Source organism: Octopus bimaculoides, chromosome 1 (genome assembly GCF_046866305.1).
Source record: "Octopus bimaculoides isolate indiv1 chromosome 1, ASM4686630v1, whole genome shotgun sequence".
In the NCBI taxonomy this organism is placed as follows: Eukaryota; Metazoa; Mollusca; class Cephalopoda; order Octopoda; family Octopodidae; genus Octopus; species Octopus bimaculoides.
The window spans coordinates 120,967,950-120,988,747 of NC_142928.1; the positions used below are offsets into that span (position 1 = coordinate 120,967,950).

General features: G+C 35.6%; 1 protein-coding gene across 2 annotated transcripts in view; it reads left to right on the top strand.

Annotated features, from left to right (window-relative positions):
- Positions 1–6,109: 6,109 nt before the first annotated feature.
- The window catches only part of LOC106867958 (tyrosine-protein phosphatase non-receptor type 23), a 102,803-nt gene continuing 88,114 nt past the window's right edge, over positions 6,110–20,798 (top strand). For both annotated transcript variants that reach the window (XM_089357080.1, XM_089357091.1), the window contains exon 1: positions 6,110–6,220. In XM_089357080.1, coding sequence (XP_089213206.1) covers positions 6,134–6,220 — 87 coding nt within the window. In that variant the 5' untranslated portion in view covers positions 6,110–6,133. The remainder of the gene's footprint in view (positions 6,221–20,798) is intronic.

Genomic DNA, 20,798 nt, shown 5'->3' on the forward strand with positions numbered 1-20,798 from the left:
AAATTCAAGTTAAAATCATGTGATCAGGATGTAGGTTATTGAGATTACAATAGATTATTACGTCATAAATTATGTCGTGAAATAATCCTGTCAAATAAGCACTACTTACGAAAATAAGGCTTTGTCTTACTTCAAGAGTATGTGGCTCGCGTGATATGAACTAGGTAGTGGGCCCCATGGGAATTCCACAGAACGGAAAAGATTAAGAGAAGCCATTTAAGAAAGAAAGGATGATTTGCATTTTAATTTTTATTTTCCTAAGTTATTTCACTTCCAGTCACAATAGTATATTATAATTTTAAAATTTCCCTCTGCTAAGCACTTGATATTTCTCTCTTTCTCTTTACCTCTCCAACAAAGTTTTTAACTATGTAGTTCTCCTCTTCATGTTTCTAATATTTCACTCTTTCTTTTCACTCTCACTTCCACTTGCCACATGAGTGACAGCATAATACATCGGCTGGCTAACTGCTCCCTCACTTACTTACATTCCTTCTTCTTCTCTAACAAATTAGTTCAATAAAAAAAAAAATCTTTTCACTTGCAATACACCACCACCATCACTATAGTTTTCAGAAACAAAGCTAATTTCAGTTCAGATGTTTGTTTATATCTACTTTTCTTGCTGTTGATGTATCTTTACTCTGACAGTACAAACGCTATCTGCTTCTCTCTCTCTTTCTCTCTAGGGGATGTGCTTGCATCCCCTGTTCTCAAGCCAATACAACTGTAACGTTTTTGATAATAGATTTACTCGTTCAAAGCATATCTACTGTTCAACATCACCATTAGCAACAATTACATCATTTAAGCTTTTAATCTAAAACAATCTCTAAGACTAAGTATGTTTAATAGATTATACGCTGTGTAGTATTTATTTCATTGATGAATGTCAAAATCCTTACCACTTTCTGTCATTTGTAGATTTTGTATGCCTAAACAAGAGAGTATATGATTCGAATATGCTAGGCCAGGCGACAGTGAAAGGAGACTCGAAACTGCAATAGTCCAAGTGAGACACCGTCACCACTATTGCCATAATCTTTGCTTATTTGATCCTGCATGAACCAAAGTTCCAATCCCGTTTCTTGTAACGACAGAAATATTGTTTCCAGTTGTCTTTTCTCGTATTGAATCATTATTCTGTTAAATGTAAAAAGCAGAGGTCACCCGATGTGACGGCGTAATTGTGATTGGTAAGAATTTGGGATAAATGTTGCATGTGGCAAGTTGAGAAGGCTGATCGAAAAAAAAAAAAGGTGCATGCTGCATTGTTATTACCAGGCACATTGAAAGAAATTGACGCAAGATGATTTTACTCAACTGTAACTGTTATGAAATTTATCACAACTGCTACGAATTAAAAGTAAATAAATATGTTAGAAAGTTTTGATAGAGAATCTGTGTCAAAGTTAATGTGAAGCTCGCGTAAAGTTGCTATTGGTGATAAGTTAACTGTCTGCTAGTGACCGAAGGAAAATTATTTTTTTTCTATAAATACCTTGAATTTATGCCTGTGCCAAAGTTGAACTAGGTCAGTAACAATATAAGTGAATAGGTTTATGTAGATTGAATTTGGCAGGCTGAACTAGAAAATTCTGGGTACAAATTCCAAGAACAATGGAAACTAACACGAAGACCAAAGTTTCGATTCTTGTATCTCTCACAGATTTATCAGAAGTCAACCGCTTTGATATATAAAAAAAACACTGGTGGTTATCTTGTAATAAATTCTTTATATACAATTGGACGTCAATGTGGCATCTTTGCTGGCAATAGTCGTTTTTACAACATTAATGCCGCGAGCTAGCAGAATCGTTAGCACCCCGGGCAAAATGCTGAGCGGCATTTCATCCGACTTTACGTTCTGAGTTCAAATTCCACTGAGGTCGACTTTGCCTTTCATCCTTTCGGGTTTGATAAAATAAGGATCGATATAATCGGCTTACTCCTCCCCCGAACTTACTGGCTTTGTGCCAAAATTCGAAATCAATAATTATCTTTATGACAGGATTCCCAGCTCAAACCGTTTTTAAATTTTCGAGTGCTTTTTGTCAAACATTTCTTGTGCAATGTCACAAAAAGTTTGACTATTTTAAAACATTTTGGCAAATGTTGACAATAAACATCTACCAATCCTAAAAATAATTTTAATTCTTCCTTATTTTTTGTGCTGAACGTCAATTTGCAGAAACGTCTTCCGTCGAAAGGAATATCTAAAAAAAAAAAAATCTTTTTACTGTTAATGATACGTTTGTCTTGAGTTAATAGTCATACCTGCATCTTTCAGTCGATTTTCAATTCCTCCTCAGTACTTAAACGTGATCCTGATTAGTTTATTTTTTATATCACTCCCAAGGACTTTTCTATTCCACTTCGAAAAAGAGCCAGCTTTTAAGCTGACTAAAATAGCATGCATTTTTAGAAAAGTTGCATTTTCTATTGAATAAATGCAAAATTCAATTTCAACGCAATTTAACCTGTAGAATGCATTTGCCCTAATAATTTTGAATTTCAATTCAGATAAGTTGACCAGAAACGGTCGAGATGAGACCAAAAGCTCGAAACCTTTTAGTTTTAGATCTCTATGTTTACAATTACACCCCTTAGGTGTGGGTGGAGTGGGCCAATTTCATTTTTACCCCATAGAGGTAAACATTATAGGTACCAGTATCGACTGCATTTTCTAGCCTGCGGAAATTAGTATTGTGATTAGTGAAAAGAAATAATTAAATGACCAAAATATCTTATATGAGTTGTAAATAATATTGTATGTTTCCATCTGTTAATCTCACCATTAATGTATATATATATTCCGAGTACTATATAATGACAACTGTTTTGTCTAAATTATAACACACACACACACTATATATATCTATATATATATAAAAATGAGAATGTGTGTCTGTCTGTGTGTGTGTGTGTGTGAATCCCTAAAACTCGAGAACTACGCAACCAATTTCATTCAAATTTTACAGATGCCTTACTTAGGGTTCCAGTTGTGTTTTAGTCAAAAAACATTTTTAACTTCTTGCAGAGTTCGAGCCCACGGCAACATAATATCTCCTCCACTATTTAAGTATTACGTGTCAAAAGTGAAACAAAAACACTCATGTCAAATACTTTCACTTTAAAAATGAAACTATTCCACTAACTGAAACAATCACATTTCGATACTGTAATGACAGATACTTTCAGAGAGAGAGAGAGAGAGAGAAAGAGAGAGAGAGAGATGTATATGTATACATATAGATGTATATGTACACGTATATGTATAGATATATATATAGATATAGATCTATATGCATACATGTATATGTATACATATCTGTAGATATATATATATATATATATAAGCAATGTTAATTCTCTAAATGAAGTATTAACAGTAACTGCACGATAAAGTGTAGTATATTGCCACTTAAGTGTGGCTGACCCCTAGGGGTGGATGTTACTGTTGCTTTTAGCCCCAGGAGGACATCTCCTCCAGCTGGCTTATCGACACACGACTGTGTCCTGTTTGCCAAGGGAAGTTATCCCTCTCACCTCGATCAGCAGCACGAACGTATCCGGATTTCAGGGTTATTTCCCTTCGTCGGCGTTCGACAGCTGATGACCTTGGAGGAGATGTCCTCCTGGGGCTAAAAGCAACAGTAACATCCACCCCTAGGGGTCAGCCACACTTAAGTGGCAATATACTACACTTTATCGTGCAGTTACTGTTAATACTTCATTTAGAGAATTAACATTGCTTGTTTTCACCTTTTCAATATCAGTGAAGAATTTCACTGGAAAAGAAGATATAAATTTGCCAGGTTTTTGTCTCTCTCACCAAGGTCATCAGCTGTCGAACGCCGACGAAGGGAAATAACCCTGAAATCCGGATACGTTCGTGCTGCTGATCGAGGTGAGAGGGATAACTTCACTTGGCAAACAGGACACAGTCGTGTGTCGATAAGCCAGCTGGAGGAGATGTCCTCCTGGGGCTAAAAGCAACAGTAACATCCACCCCTAGGGGTCAGCCACACTTAAGTGGCAATATACTACACTTTATATATATATATATATATATATAGATGTACATGTAATATGTACACGTATATACATATATATACATGCATACAGATATCTATACATATATACACCCATCACACACATACACATGCACACAAACACACACATTAGTCATTTGTTTTCTTATCCAAAACTACGTCAAAAGTACTGAACGGATCTTTATGAAATTTGGAAATTATATTCTATGCATAACGGTCATAACTCCCATGAAAATTCATATATTTTTGATGTTGATGAAATTTTAACCCGAACAGAACAGATGAGCATTATTTGTAATTCAACGGTACAACAGTGTAAGACTATCCTTTCAGATATACTTACATTGTGATTTCTGCAATGTGGTGCATAAATTGTCAAGTAAATGAGACGCATCTTTGCCTCCACTGATTCACTTGCAAAGTGTTGAGTAAAATTATTTCGTTGCAGACCTCCTTTGAGTCTTTTTATTATCACTGCGACACACATAGTCCCCAGTTGGTAACATTGATTTCAAGGCCTTCCCAGATGAGAGACTGGCATTCCACTTAATGTCTATGTTCTATGCTGGCATGGATTGGAGAGTTATTAATGTAGAAATATGGTATCATAGCTACTAACAGTTGAGGGTTGCGTAGTCTAGACGGCGTTTTTAGATTTCATTATTCTCTTTAACCCGGGCAAAGCCGGGTATTTCTGCTAGTATATATATATATATATATATATATATATATATATATATATATATATATATATATATATATATATTCATTTCTTCTTTTACTTGCCTCAGTCATCGGACTGCGGCCATGCTGGAACACCGCCTCAAAGGGTTTTTTAGTCGTATAAATCGACCCCAGAACATTCTTTGTAAGCCTTGTACTTATTTTATCGGTCTGTTTTGCCGAACCGCCAGATTACGGGGACGTAAACACACCAACATCGGTTGTCAAGCGATATTGAGGTGACAAACACAGACACACACAAATATATACATACATATATATATATAAATATATGTATAAATATTTCATTTATTTCGGTCAGTATGTTTTGCTGAAGGAAAAGTTATTAAACTAATCCAGAAATTGGTCAATCCCAAACTAGCTGAATTATTTTATGAATTTCTGTCAGTCTACTTCCTTGCTTTCAACGTGTGTAAATCATAAAGTGATTTGGAGTAGTTAGACAGATTTAGCGTCTATCTTTAGCAAATAGGCACAGAAGTCTCTGCGCCCTTAATTATAATTGTATTTCATATCATTACAAATTTCTCTCTCTCTCTCTGTATATATATATATATATATATATATATATATATATATATATATATATATATATATATACACGACGGGCTTCTTTCGGTTTCTACCTATTAAATCCACTCACAAATCATTAGTCGGCCCAACGCTATAATAGAAGATACTTGCCCAAGGTGCCATGCAGTAGGACTGAACCTGGGACCATGTGGTTGGGAAGCAAGCTTTTTATCACGCAGCTACATCTGCGCCAATATTAGACATTTACATCTAACTTACGTTTCGATCTGTTTTGTTATCCGACTGTCATTAGATGTCCTATTTACTGTTGTCCTGGACTCGAAACATGGAACCTTTACTTCTAAACTAAAAGCAGTAACGCCCTTATCTACTCATGTAATTTAAGTCCATGTGAACAGCTGATGACTATCCGAGATCAATTCGTAGATAATAGTGAAATAAAATTAAAATATTTCATCTCCAAAGACGCGGTAAATAAATAGTTTGACGAATTATAATCTCATTCATTTAGATAATTCTTTTTTTTTTTTTGTATTCTAAGTATATAAAAGGTAAGTACTGAACCATACTACAGCAACCAAAAAGGCAAAGAAAAAAATCAAAAACAAAACATAAACAAAAGGAAACCATTTATAATGTCCATCACGAATTAATGAACAACATGAAGCAATAAACAAAGTAAATCCTGCTATTTTGATCAGGTAGATCAGCGAAGCTTTGTTATGGTGACGAATAAAAGAGGCGTGTCAAGTTAGTTCTGCTATCGACTTCTCGCGAGAGTCCGCGTTAATAGACTGAAGATGGAGGCTGTTCCTCGTATGCCAATGTTATGTTTTTCTTTAAAACACAGCCCCGAATATGTGGAATTTGGCCCTGTTTTGAAAAAGGTTTGTTCAAATTTATTTTCAGACGGATTTGAGATATCAAATTTTATTTGTGTGTTCGTTCATTGCAAGTATAATTATAGAGTTTTATGACCAGCTTTACTGTTGACATGTGTTTGTGTTAGCTTATCGTTTTATTGTCAATTCTTTCTATCTAATAAGTTATAGGTGTGTGTGTGTATACATACATAATATATATACACATATAATATATATACATATGTGTGTGTGTTATATATACACACTCACACGCTGAGATTTTTTATGTTATATGAACTAGATCCGACAGGAAAAAATTGTAGAAGCGTAGTTACTTTCGTTTCAATGTTACACTCGATGGTTTCACACAACAGCAGAAGGATTAAAAATAAGCACCTGTTTAAACTAACTAACACATTCCAATTCATATCGACGCATTTGTTACTTTTAAAAAGATATGTATTCAAGCTTTCATCTCTGCCGAGCTTTATAATAATAAGTATCAAGTGGATGCTTCATTATTTCTGTTAGTGATGCAGATTTCTGCATATATACACCATCTATATTTTAAATTAACCCATTCGAAAGACTACATTATATTTAATACTATATGCTTGTTATTCTATTGATTGATATGGTTTTTAATTATTAACTTATGTCTTTCTGTCTATTTCACCATGCTTTGTGTTTACCTCGATATATTTTGCATTAGCTTTCTGTTTTCTGTTAAAGAATAGGGAAATGATTAGATAAGATTTGAGACTATTGAATTTTTGTTTTTGTTTTTGGCAAGTTGAACGTACGTGTAGTATATATATATATATATATACCTAGTCTTGCTCAACACATTTAAATAGCATTTCCTCCTTTTTATCTATTTATATTCTTTTCAATCTACGTTAACACTACGATGCTATTAACAAACTCATTACGCCCGGATGTGTTTTCCTTACAGCTAGTCGAAGGTTGTAGGTTGATTTGATCTTTCTGTTAATAAGCTATTAAAACATTTCTGTACGTGTGCCTCTGTTTTTATGTTAGTTACTCTTAAATTAAAAGAAAACTAACAAATAGCAGTCTTCGTCTGGAAAGAATGTTCTGCCTAGATACTCGTTTAGTTCTGATCACTGTTTATTGAAACAAACACGGTTTTATTCGTTCCTAAATCGAACCTGAATTCTTAAATGTTGGTTTAAGCACACGTTTACATTATTTCTGGTATTCTTACGAAATAAAATCTTTGTATTGTGATAACATTAGTCATTTACAACACACACGCTGGAGTTAATATATAGTTTTTCAGTTGTTTTAATTTATTTTTATAACGGTGTGTAATTGTCATGCATTTGTGACCTGGTCACTGATGTTGGTGGAGGTGATGATGAAAAAGATAATGCGAAGGGGAGGAGTGTAAGGAAGCGGGGAAGGAATGTAAACTATATTTAATCCATCAGCTTATCTGAGCTGGCCAAAAAACTGACATTTGACAGATACAAGGGAAGATTCTGTGACTAGGTTACAAATGTACAACGAAAGACTTATTTTTACATAAGTAAACCTCTGATATTTAATAAAATAACAGAATGTGCTGGTTAATCTCGTATTACTTTTTACTCTAGCTTTCCCGACTTTTTCGTTTCTCTTCTTAGTTACCCATATTAGGTGCACCTCGTTCCTGTACTAACCACAACGCTCAGTCCACCTCTCTTTGCCCATGTCATTCCTTCATCGTCGACTTGCTAGTGTTCAAGAGGAAAATTTAACCTTGTTAGTCTCAGCAGTTTCGGAGAGCTTGTGAGGACCATAAACATTGCTCCTTGTTCTAGACCAGGCCTGGCCAACTCGAATTACATTGCGGACCACTTTAATCAAAGTTTTTTGAGGCCGCTTGTATATTGAAAGCATTTTGCTTTCTCATGCGATTATTACAGTAATGAATGAATGATCGTTGATTCAACATGAAATATTATCGTTGCAAAACAGTATCTTTCTTTTTTACTTTTCATTACAATTTTTTGATTTTTGATAAAATTTTTCAAATGTTTGTTTAAATAAACCCCATTCCAAGAAAGTATCAAGTGGGCCTGCGGGGCGCATGCGGCCCGCGGGCCTCAGGTTGGCCAGCCGTTTTGACTGCGATTTCAAGTTAAATCTCTTGACAAACAGTAATGCAAAATACCTGACACGTGCACATCTTCATTCACAGGCCTCCACTGGACATTCTGCAGGTGTACTTGTTTTTTTCTCTTCAGTGTAGTAGTTAAACCTGACAGCAGTTTTTTTCCCCTTTTGATTAGGAACCATATTTTAAGACTTTAATTTTGGGCTACTATACCTCACACTAAAGGGTGGTCACTACTGTGAAATTGATCAAATGCACTTGTTGAACTAAAACACCCTCTATATAGGGGTACACTGGATACCTTACATTGTGTTCTTTAGTGACATTTGCTCGCGGTCATGAATGATAATAACACTATAATTATTATGGCAGTTTAAACAGCTGTTGTAGATTTCAAAGTCTAATACTGTAATTAATATATCTTTAAAAGTAATTCATTCTTTGAAAGAAATTCTGTAACTGTCTGTGGTTGAGATGGCACAAAATACTGGAAATGGAAACAATATGGTAAGAAGTTCAGTCTTCATTTCTGTAGTTTGAATCTATTTAGGTTACCTTTTATAACCTTGGGTTCGATAACATAACCACCAGGTGAACTAAAGATCAGTGACTTCAAACTGACTGGCTATTGAGATAATATTTCTAATGCTTTATATCTATTCTCATATAATGTTCCTTACCTAGAAAAAAATAATGACCCTTTGTTGTACCAAAGAAAAAACTTTTCTAAATAACTAACTCTTTGCCTGTAATGTATTTAGTGTATTTAATCTGTTTCGAGTCTGAAATTTAATTTTTAAATATATATTGTATTTATATCCCTTACCTAATTTGAAAATATACTCCTCAGTTTTAATATTTTATGTCTTGGTTCTGCATCATCCTGTTAGTGAGACTGAATTGTCAAAGGACTATTCTAGTAATCTCAAGATTTCTCTTTTTTTCATTTACTCTCCACGTACCAGCTAACAAATTGAAAAGATTTTGTAGTCCTATGTTGAGTATCTCATTTTAGTGTATGATGGAAAAATTAGCCTGAAAGTTAATCAATCCTGAGGTAAAATTGAGGTCCAATGTCTCTAAACAAGATTTGAAACTAAGTCACAAACTTAGCTAACCAAGAGTCTATCTCTTAGCTTTGACTACAAACTTCTGTAGGTTTAAATATTGTTCCTCTTGCGTACATAGATTAATATATTTATGCTTGATCATTTTCTTAGCCTACTTGTTCTGAACTCCTCTTTTGAATTTTATATTCAATATCTGGTTGTGCTCAGGTATATTCCTTCCTAGTCATCGCATGTTTTTACTCTCATACATTATGGTGTTCGTGATGCAAACATTGTATGATTTTTCCTTTTTAATGCTTAATGGAAGGAATGATCATGAACTTCTACTTGGGTCACACCCTCACACATTTTTTACTTCAACTTCAGTTTAATTATTTTATCAGGAGCGGCATGATAAAATGCATCCAGTTTACACTGGCGATGATAGATGTAAAGTGATTCATGATAGAAAAGACATCTGGCTATAAAGTCCTTGTTAATGTAAGGTAACAAATGGAAATTTGGGCTCTGCAAAGGAAAATACAGACAACCACCACCTATTGAGGAGAGCAATAGCTCTGAAAAAATCTTATACAGGGTAGAAAGGACTCTTTGGTTATATACTACAGAAATTTTTTGTCATCCCACTGGCACGATAAAAAACATCCAGTTTTTGGCTTTAGGAAAAGCATCCAGGAATAAATACCCATGTTGTCTCCCTTGGAAACAAAAAAAAAAAAAAAATGCTGACCCAAGACAGCTCATTTTCTTTATTGCTGTGTGTTATACATGATGGAAGGATCAAGATGCTTTTAGACCTGTTGAATTATGATGAGATGGCGATATTAACTTGCTTTAAGGTGATGAGCTGGCAGAAGGGTTAGCACACCAGACAAAATGCTTAATGACATTGTTTGTCTTTACATCCACAGTTCAAATTCTGCCAATGTCAAATTTGTCTTTCATCCTTTCAGGATTGATAAGTACTTGTTCATTACTCAGATCAGTGTAATTGACTATTCATCTTCCCCCAAACTTGCTGGCTTTGTGCCAAAATTTGAAATCAATATTAACTTGCTTTCTCCAGTGTCTCTGATTAGCCCAGCATAGCTTACAGTAACAATAATCATGTCAAGTACATGTGACGAGTTTAAGCAGGTTATTCAACGTCAATTTACTTGAACTCTCAGTGTATAAAATTGATTTCACTGATTATATGGTATTGACTGTGTTCATGAACACACAGTTCCTACTGTTTAGACTGTGGAAGTTTCAAATACTAATTAGTAATAACTTGGTCTTTGTCCATGATCTTCTTATCTGATTTTTTTATATCTGCATTGTATTATTTAGATGAATCTGCAGTGACAAACCTTAATGGTATTGTTGGATATGAGTATATGTGGGACCCAGGTTTTAAAGAGGACTTTTTCCTGCTAACCATCAAAAAGTTCCTGAACTAGTTCTGTAGAACACTAACAAATGGCAGCACACAGTTGCGTGCACAGTGACCTTCATGAGGCAGTGTGCCAAGTGACATCATTGTGTTTACTTTGCAAGTTGTGAAATTTGTGTTTTAATGATCACATGTATGCAGTAATCTGTGATTTTTGTATTGGACAGGAAGTTGAAACAGCCAATGTGAAATTTTGTGTTAAACTTGGGATGCTTAGACATGTTTAACTGTTTGGATGTTTGGCTTTGGCAAGCTTACGGTGATGAGGCTGTGGGCCGTATACATTGTTTCAAGTGGCACAGGTGCTTTAAAAGCAGAAGAACATCCCTGGAAGATGATGAGCAATCTGGAAGACCTGCAGTGAACATCACCCCTGGAAATGTGGAGAAAATTCATCATGTGTGTGAGGATTGTTGGAGGACAATCAACGACATTGATATTGTTGGTCTGTTGTATGGGCCTGTGCATGCTATCCTAATATCTGAATTGAACTTGTGTGTCTTTGCCAAGTTTGTCCTCCCCCCACCTGCTGACCTGAGCAGGAAGAATGTTGTCCAAGTCTGTCAAGATCTCCATCAGCATACCACTGATCAGACCTCCTTGATGTCGAGGATCATCACTGGTGATGAGAGTTGGGTCTACAGGTACGACCCTGAGATGAAGCAACAGTTGTCACAATGGAAGAGTCTTTCATCTCCATGACTGAAGAAGGTGAGACAGATCCGCAGCTCAATCAAGAGCATGCTCATTGCTTTTTCGATATCCCCGGTGTTGTGCATCAAGAATTCATCCCCCAGAGCAAGACCATCTATTGAGAGTTCTACTGTGATGTTTTGAAGTGTTTGAGGGAGGACGTTCAACAAAAGTGATTGGATCTGTGGTACGTGAAGAATTGGATTCTTCATGACAGTGCACCCTGTCACTAAGCTCTTCTCACACCCGAGTTTCTCGTCAAAAAAATGGTATCACTTCTACACCCAGCCTATTTGCCTGAGTTAACACCTGCTGACTTCCATCTCTTCCCCAAGATGAAAATGCAGCCCAAAGGTCACCATTTTAACACCATTGTCACAATCCAGAGTGAATTGCAGAAGGTCCTCAACTCACTTACAGAGAAGGATTTCCGGGCCAGATTCCAAAAGTGACAGAAATGTTGGGACCAGTGTATTGCTGTGCAAGGTGACTATTTTGAAAGATGTTAAAGCTTAAGTAAATAAGTTGTTTTTTATTAAACATAACTAGTCCAAAACTTTCTGATGATACCTTATAGACATTTAGGAAGTTATTAATGTTCCTTTGGTTTAGATATGATTTTTAAAATTTTTATATCTAATCTGAAACTAATTCTTGCTGTAGTAGTATTTTGAGATTGAATAGAAATATTGCTTTTGTTTAACTCCACATGTCCTGACTGAGCAAACCTGTGAACAAATGCATTCCAGCTTAGATACATGATTCCCTATTTTTATTTGGACATAACATACTTGAATTGTTTTTCCATTTTTATGATGGCAGGGTGTTATTTGAGGGAAATTTGGTTGCTCTATCTAGCTTGTTGCTTCTTTCATTTTTTTTGTATAGTATTGTTTTCTTTTTTGCATGTGGTTTATGGAAACTGTTTAAGAATTGTTTGTTGCTGATGCCAATATATTTCATGAGAGCCTTCTCTGCAGGAATTGTTGATACAATAAATTGTTTTCTCACGTGCGTTATAATGTATTTTGTTATTTAAACAATGGTTTACAGGGATTCGTTTTGGTTTCCTTCCTTTTGTGTTTTTGGTGGGACTCTGTTATTCAACCCTAGGTCAGCTCTGATAAAGCAGGCCTATGGCATTTAAGTAGTCAGCCAAATGACTTGGTATAATCAACAAATCCATATATAGTTCTATTTAAAGACCATACTGCACATTCTAACATACCAGTTAACTGTATTAGTTGCAACCTGGGCATGTTATGCTCACACCAATCTTCTGTGTTGGTAAAAATGTTTGTGTAGGAATATTTTTGTATCTAATTATTAAGTGTTGTGGTATGTTGCACTTATCACAGACGTTTTTGGCATTGAGCACATGAGACATCCTATTACTAGTGAGATAAATAGTTTATAAGTTTTGTCCATTGCAAAACTCTTAATTTATCCAGTATAGTAGATATACCTCTATGGTTCCTGTTTACTTCTTGGAGTGATCCAGCTAAAAGTTAGGTACTTATGCCAAGGATACAACACTGATCTGATGAGATATAAACAGTTACTTTAAATAATAGATGGGTACCTCATAAATAGCATATTGTTTCCCTTTTAAAAGTTTTTTTTTTTTATAACAAAAGTGATTTGACTTAAATAAACCAGTTTCGATTTTCTTTGATATGTTTTTAACACCATCTAGATTCTTAAAGATTTGTAAGGCTGTGGGGCAAGTTTGCTTCCCATCTACATGATTCAGGGTTCAGCCCTACTTTGTGCCACCTTGGGCTGACCAAAGCCTTGTGAGGGGATTTGGTAGGTAGAAACTGAATGTGTGTGTGGGTGGGTGTGGGTGTGGGGGTGTGTGTGGGTGTGCGCGTGTGTGCGCGCGTGCGTGCGTGCGCGCGTGTCCACCCCCCACTTGATAACCAGGGGTCAATAAGTTCTGCCAAAATTCTTCAAAATGGTGCCCCAGCAAGCTGGCAGGGACGTTAGCACATTAGGCGAAATGCTTAGCAGTATTTCATCTGCTGCTACGTTCAGAGTTCAAATTCAGCCGAGGTCGACTTTGCCTTTTATCCTTTCAGGGTCGATAAATTAAGTACCAGTTACGCACTGATGTCAATATAATCGACTTAATCCGTTTGTCTGTCCTTGTTTGTCCCCTCTGTGTGTAGCCCCTAGTGGGCAGTAATGAAATTTTTATCTGTTCTATAATACAAAATATACAAGTATACGAAGTTTGAAAGTGTTTCGGTACCAAAAACACTACATAAAACATTAATGAAAAGTGTTACCTCTCAAATCAAAAAGATCCTAAGTTGGAAACACTTTGATGGATATTGTATTGTAGGCTGGTCCAGCTTATGCCGGTGCCAGAAAAATACACAGTGAAATGATTTATGAAATTTAAAATTGTCTTTTTCTTTAATAAAATTTACAAATATAGAAATGTCTATATAAAAATAAGTATCTGTATAATGACTAACCTTGTCTGCTATGCAAATTTGAAAGGTTGGTTTTCAGTGGGATACTTGTCATTGTTAATTCTCAAGTAACTTATCCTTTTTGTTGTTTCATTTTCAAACATGATTAAGCCCAGTGATTCCCAAATAATTAGTTGCAGTGCACTGGAATACTGCACGGAATATTTAGGTACATTGTGTGTGTGTGTGTGTTTTCTCAAGAATTTAAGTCTTTAGAAAATACTAATATTTGAACATATTGAAAAATGTTATTCATAGATTTGTTAAACACTGATTTGATAGATAAAACAAGGTAACCAATAATTCTCTATTTTTTCTAATTTTTAACAGAATTAACATTTATGTGAAGTGTTCCAATTTTTTATTTTAATCATCAGTGCATTATGAAATCAAAGACTGAGAGCCACTTTAACTGTTCAATTTTTATTCATTCATTTAATATTTTACTATGACTAGTGTTACACTGTCTTTGTGAAGTTCTTTTTAATAAGTAAAATTGAAGATAGCAACATCTCAACGTGTGTGTGTACATGGATATGTAGGTGTAGTATTTAATTTTTTATCCATTTTTTTTATACTTGTAAGAGTGGATGAGATGCCCTCTCCATCTGGTTCTAGCTACCACAGTGTGAAGTGGTGGCTTTATGTCATTCAAGCACACTGGAATACAGCAAACACAAAGACTGTGTTTTCTTCTGAGTTCCATTCCAGTAGTTCCAATGAAACTTGATAATATGGTCAATAGGCAAATAGATGTGACATGAATGATGTAATAGTTGTGTACAAAGATGTAGTTTGAGTAAGTGATAATCATGCATGTCTTCTCCTCTTCATCTGAAGAAAAGTATTTGGTTCTGTGATTCTAACTGAAGAAAATTATAACACACCTGATTTTGTTTTTTTCTTTAGTCAGTAGGGGTGGGCACTGCCCATAACTCTTTATAGGCCCTTTTGAGACTGGCAGAAATGGGGGAAGGGAAGGGAGTATTCTCAAACCAGAGACCTGGCTTGATTGCTTGCAACAGAGTAACCTCTACTAAAGATACCCAGAAAATAGGTAGTGGTATTAAACAAAGTAGTCAACAGTTCGAGTTGAACTCGAAAAGCAATGTACCATGCCAAATACTGTAAGACTTCTAATTTGACACTTGAATAACTCTGCCAGTCTACCACCTTAGGCCAGTACTTTATCAATTGCCCTGGAAACAGGAAAGGTAAAGCTAACCTCTGTTGAAATTGAACTCAGAATACAGATAAATGGGAGTAAATATCTCAAAATATTTTGTTTAATATTCTAATGACTCAGTCAATTCATTTCTTATGGAATAACTTATTGTTTTGAAAAATTTACTCTGTCGGCTTTTGTATTTACTTATATAAAAATGTTCAGGTTGGGACTGAAGTCACTGAAACTCCTTGTTTTGTGTAATGTTCCAACATTGTTTAACTCCAGGTTTGTGGTCCTAATCCATTATAAAAAATACAAAACAATACACTTGGTATTAGTTTGGCTACAAAGAAGGCAAATCCAAATATCTTTCTTAGACAACAACTTCAGAATATAAACTCTGCAGTTACAAATCCAATAACCTTATCCACCTTACACACAGTCACACAAGAATGTGTAGTTCTATGAATATAGTTTACTTTCTATTCACTTGCACTGTATTCATGGCAAGAATGTCTGTAGAATTGGCTGAAGTATTAGAGCTTCAAATGAAATGTCATGCAGTATTTACTCCAGCTTTTCATGTTCCGAGTTCAGTTTCTACTTAGTTCAACTTTGGTACTTTATTTATTGATCCTAGAAAGATAAGGCAACGGACTGGCATAACCATTAAAACATCAACCAACATGACTTGTATATATACCAGCTATTTGTGTTCTGAGTTCAGATTCTTTTATAGCCTTCTAGAGTGGTAAACTTAATACATTTTCCAGTTTATCCTCATCACTTGACCCTAAGACCTTGGCTCTTAATCCCTTGGCTCTTAATCCCTTGGCTCTTAATCCCTTGGCTCTTATTCCTTCTCTCTCTGCCTGCTTAGCTTGAAGGGTTGTTCCTTTCTGACTCCCTTCTCAAATTTTAACTCTTTTCCCTTCATTCTCCTTGTTAACCTTTTCACCCCCCCCCCCCCAATCTGTTTTCTGTCTCTCTATATCAACCTGTACAGCTCTTTATTCCCACTCAGATAAAGAACCTAAAATGTTAGTCTCCACTCATTGCAATAATTGAAATAAGGAAACTTTACCACTCCTGCTGGTTTATTGCTTCCATTCTCCTATTGATGGTGATGGAAACAATCTTAAACAACTGCCTTCTTTATCCCCTTCACTCTCTTTTCCTTGCTTAGTTACCACCAGTATGGTTTCCATAATCAAATCTGTTAGATGCATGCTGTCATATGGTGTACACTGGTGGTCCTCTGCCTTTTTAAGAGCTTTGACAACAAAACAATGTTGTCATCCTTATCATAGCTATGTTGCCAGTTTATAATTGCCATCTGTATCTTACCATTTTGATCAGAAGTTTATCAGATTGTCTTATTGGAGCATGCCTTAATGGGACTGCCTCTAACAAATTCTATCAACTTAGTATACTTGTGGGTTCATTTGTCCTACACTCTTCCTTCTTAATAAATTTTTCATTGTCATTTCTAACAATACTTACTCCATTGTATATGATGCCACTTTTCAGTCCTGTTTTAATATTTTGCAAATAAACTTCATCTTATTCAACATGTCCACTACATACCAGACTAACAGTTAAATGTGTCACTTGCAAGAAAGGCATACTTGTGTAAAACTAACCACATCTATATTGGTGTGAAAATCGAAGAACCAGAGAGAGAGAGAGAGAGAGAGAGAATGGAAAAGTAAAAAAAAAGAAATTTGTTCATTTATTGGTTATTGGTATGTTTTATCTTTATATCTTAGACTTTGATATTTGGAATCTCACTTCTAGGTTATTGCATCAAAGCAACAATTCTTTTTATGTAGTAACAGAAGTTTCCATATTACTTGAAACCAAATTGTGACAGTAGTATCTGTTTCCTGGACATGGATTGTCTGAACTGTCTTTATCAGAGCTCATAGTTACCTTTTGATCTTGAATTTAATTTCCTCTGCCTACAATGTATTCTGTATTTGAAATACTAGAATAGTCTAATGATTATAAATGACGAGTGAGGAAGAGAAAATGAGAGAAACAGCAAAATGATTAATCCATATTGCAGAATTGCATTTTCATGCTTTGTTGTTGTTCGTTTCCATCAGTACATATCATTGAATTTTCTTATGAACATTATGTTCAATTTCATGTTCTACTGGCATTTGTATGTACTTTTAAATAAATAATTGTGTGTCTGTGTTAAAAAATGTATATATGTGTGTGTGTGTATATATGTATATATATATATCAGTTGATATAGTGTTATTTGCGTCCATAAAACCATTCTGGAATCTAGCCAAGGTTTGAGTAGACTATTTCCTGAGATCTATTGATATTACAACTGTTGTCTCAGTCAACATCAGAAGTATTAAGATTGGCTTTTGTTTGTGTGGAGACTTCTATCTGTTGCTTGTTTAGTCACATGTCAGTCCTAATCCAACAGATCTTTTAACCATTTAATTTTATTCACTTTACTCTTATCTATGATAAAGATCAATTTAAAAAAAAATTGATGTAATTGAATTGCTACTCTTGTCAAGCCTAGTTGTTCCCATAGCATTTCTGTCCTTGGGGTACCTTAATTTTTTTTTTTTTTAATAGTTTTCCACTCCTTTCAGTGTTAAGGTTTTTAATGTACTGTATTTTCTGGCATTTAAGGCACACTTTTTTTCCAAAAAATTCTCCCCAAAATTCACCCTGCACTTTATGTGCTGAAGGACAGGCTTTGGGTATACTTGGTTTGTTATTAATGATGGACAATACTGTTGATGGTGGAGGTCAGTGATATTTTATAGTGTTACGGTGAGTATTGTGACTTAGCCTACCATAATTTCTGAGCAAAGGGCATCAAAATTTTCATGATTTCTATGCATGAGAATGTGTGAACTCGGATATTTGGATCTAGCTACGTTTTTTGTCATGGATTAGGCCTGCCAAAATTGGGGGTGCAGCTTATATTCCGGAAAATACAGTATTCCAGTGTTCTGTTCCTCACTAGCCCAGTATAGAATTGAATGTTTTGTTTGTTAATTTTGCACCCATCCCCACTCAGAGTATGAGTGCAGTTGGCTCCCGAGGAGCTCATCTGTCTTTGATTTCCTTTATTATTCTGCTGGATGCTTACTTTCACACATTTTCTCCTGAGTTATTTATTTTTGAAATTAGAAATCTCATCCCCCTCTTATTATAAGATGTTAGTCACCTTGACAGTCTTCTCAGGTTGGTAAAACTATAGCTAATTTTCAACCTAAGCATCTGCAGATAATGACTACTGGAAAAATTTGGGTTGGGAATCAACTGAGTTTGATTGTGATGGAATAAACTCCCCTTAAAGGTACCCAAGTACCAGGTGATTATTGTATTAAAATGGGTGATATGTTAAGTTTACCCTTCAGACTACAAGCATCTTCTGTGTTATGGAACATAATGTTCCTGAAAATCTTGCCATAACATAAATTCCATAATGGAAAACCTATTTTTCTGTTGACTCTCATGTTACAAGACCTTTCAGGAATGCAATGCCTTTTAGAATGGTGAGGCAGGGGATATCTGTATATGAAATGCATAAGAAATATGTTTCACTATCCTACAGAATTTTTCAGCAGTTGGATGGGAGGAATAAGTTAAGCATAATTTGTTGGATTTGCTGTTATGACTGTATTGAAAAAAAGAGGGTGGACATGAAATATTAAATGTAGTAGAAATGGCTTCAATGATGTACACACATTGTGTAAATACTTGATGCATACTAGATTGAAAATGGCCTTGATTTAATGGATGAATATCTGGATATCCAGAGCTGATGTATCTTAAAAAAGAATTAAGACTAAGGAAATCTGATAGAACTGAGATAATTGGGCATCACTTAAGATAGGGCTGCCAATACGAAAAAATTGTCTATCAAAATCAATACTATTATATTTAGATTCTAGGTATTGAAGGTTTCATATCTAAGTTATGCACAGAATAGAATACATAGTCAGTGAATTTCATACTTTCTCCCATTTAGTTTCCATTTAGCAATAATACTTTACTTATGTCATTTTACATCTGTTTTCTATGCTGACAAGAGTTGGACAGGATTCAGTGCATACCACCTTATGAGAGGACATCCTATTATCAGCACTAGTGTTTGTGCCATGCAAGAGGACTGTGGAGTCCCTTCTATTCTGTGTCCGTTCTTATTTGATGTTACTGCATTCTTGCACATGTAGCTTGCTAGGCAGCATGTGGAGTTAGTATCTCTTGTATGTTCCATTTTTCAGTATGGTTTCTACAGCTGAATGTTCTTAACTCCCATTACTTGGTGTATTTTATGCATTTGGTGTATTTTTGGCTACTGACCCTATGTAAATTAAACTGTATGAAAGGACTAAAGATCCTGTACTAGTTATATGAAGTTCCTACTATTTATATGGTTATCTTGTGATGTGGTTTGTGATCTTCAGCTTTTATTCCATCAATGTAGGCTAACATAGTGGATCTTTGCTTACCAAACTGGGTGTGGTATGGTTGTGATCCATCTCCAATTTGCATAAATGCTGTTTTCGTATATGAGCAAAAATAGGAAGGGAAACATTGCAAGTGCATCCTTCATGCCTCTATATTTTTAGCAGGGGAAGGGGAAGTATATATCATAGAAGTTTGAAATTGACTGTGGGGAGGATCTGGACTGTATTAACAGTCCCTTTTTAGAAGAGACATAAAGGACAGATATATAATTTAATACTTATTTTTAATATGAGAGAAATGCTTTCTTAAATAGGCAAAAATTTGTGAATTTGAGGTATTGGAAAACTGTATACAATTAACCCTATATTGTCCTGTCCATCTCTCTGCGTCTGTCTGTCTGTCTGTCTCGTTGCGTCCGTCTCTCTGTTTCTGTCTGTCTGTCTCGTTGCGTCCGTCTCTCTGTTTCTGTCTGTCTGTCTCGTTGCGTCCGTCTCTCTGTGTCTGTCTGTCTGTCTCGTTGCGTCCATCTCCCTGTGCCGGCCCATCCGTCCGCCCATCTTTCTCCCACACTCTGTATGTCTCTCTCTCTCACTCTGTATGTCTCTCTCTCTCACTCTGTATGTCTCTCTCTCTCACTCTGTATGTCTCTCTCTCTCACTCTGTATGTCTCTCTCTCTCACTCTGTATGTCTCTCTCTCTCACTCTGTATGTCTCTCTCTCTCACTCTGTATGTCTCTCTCTCTCACTCTGTATGTCTCTCTCGCTCACTCTGTATGTCTCTCTCTCTCACTCTGTATGTCTCTCTCTCTCTCACTCTGTATGTCTCTCTCTCTCTCACTCTGTATGTCTCTCTCTCTCTCACTCTGTATGTCTCTCTCTCTCTCACTCTGTATGTCTCTCTCTCTCTCACTCTGTATGTCTCTCTCTCTCTCTCACTCTGTCTGTGTCTCTCTCTCTCACTCTGTATGTGTCTCTCTCTCTCTCACTCTGTATGTGTCTCTCTCTCTCTCACTCTGTATGTGTCTCTCTCTCTCTCTCACTCTGTATGTGTCTCTCTCTCTCTCTCACTCTGTATGTGTCTCTCTCTCTCTCTCACTCTGTATGTGTCTCTCTCTCTCACTCTGTATGTGTCTCTCTCTCTCACTCTGTATGTGTCTCTCTCTCTCACTCTGTATGTGT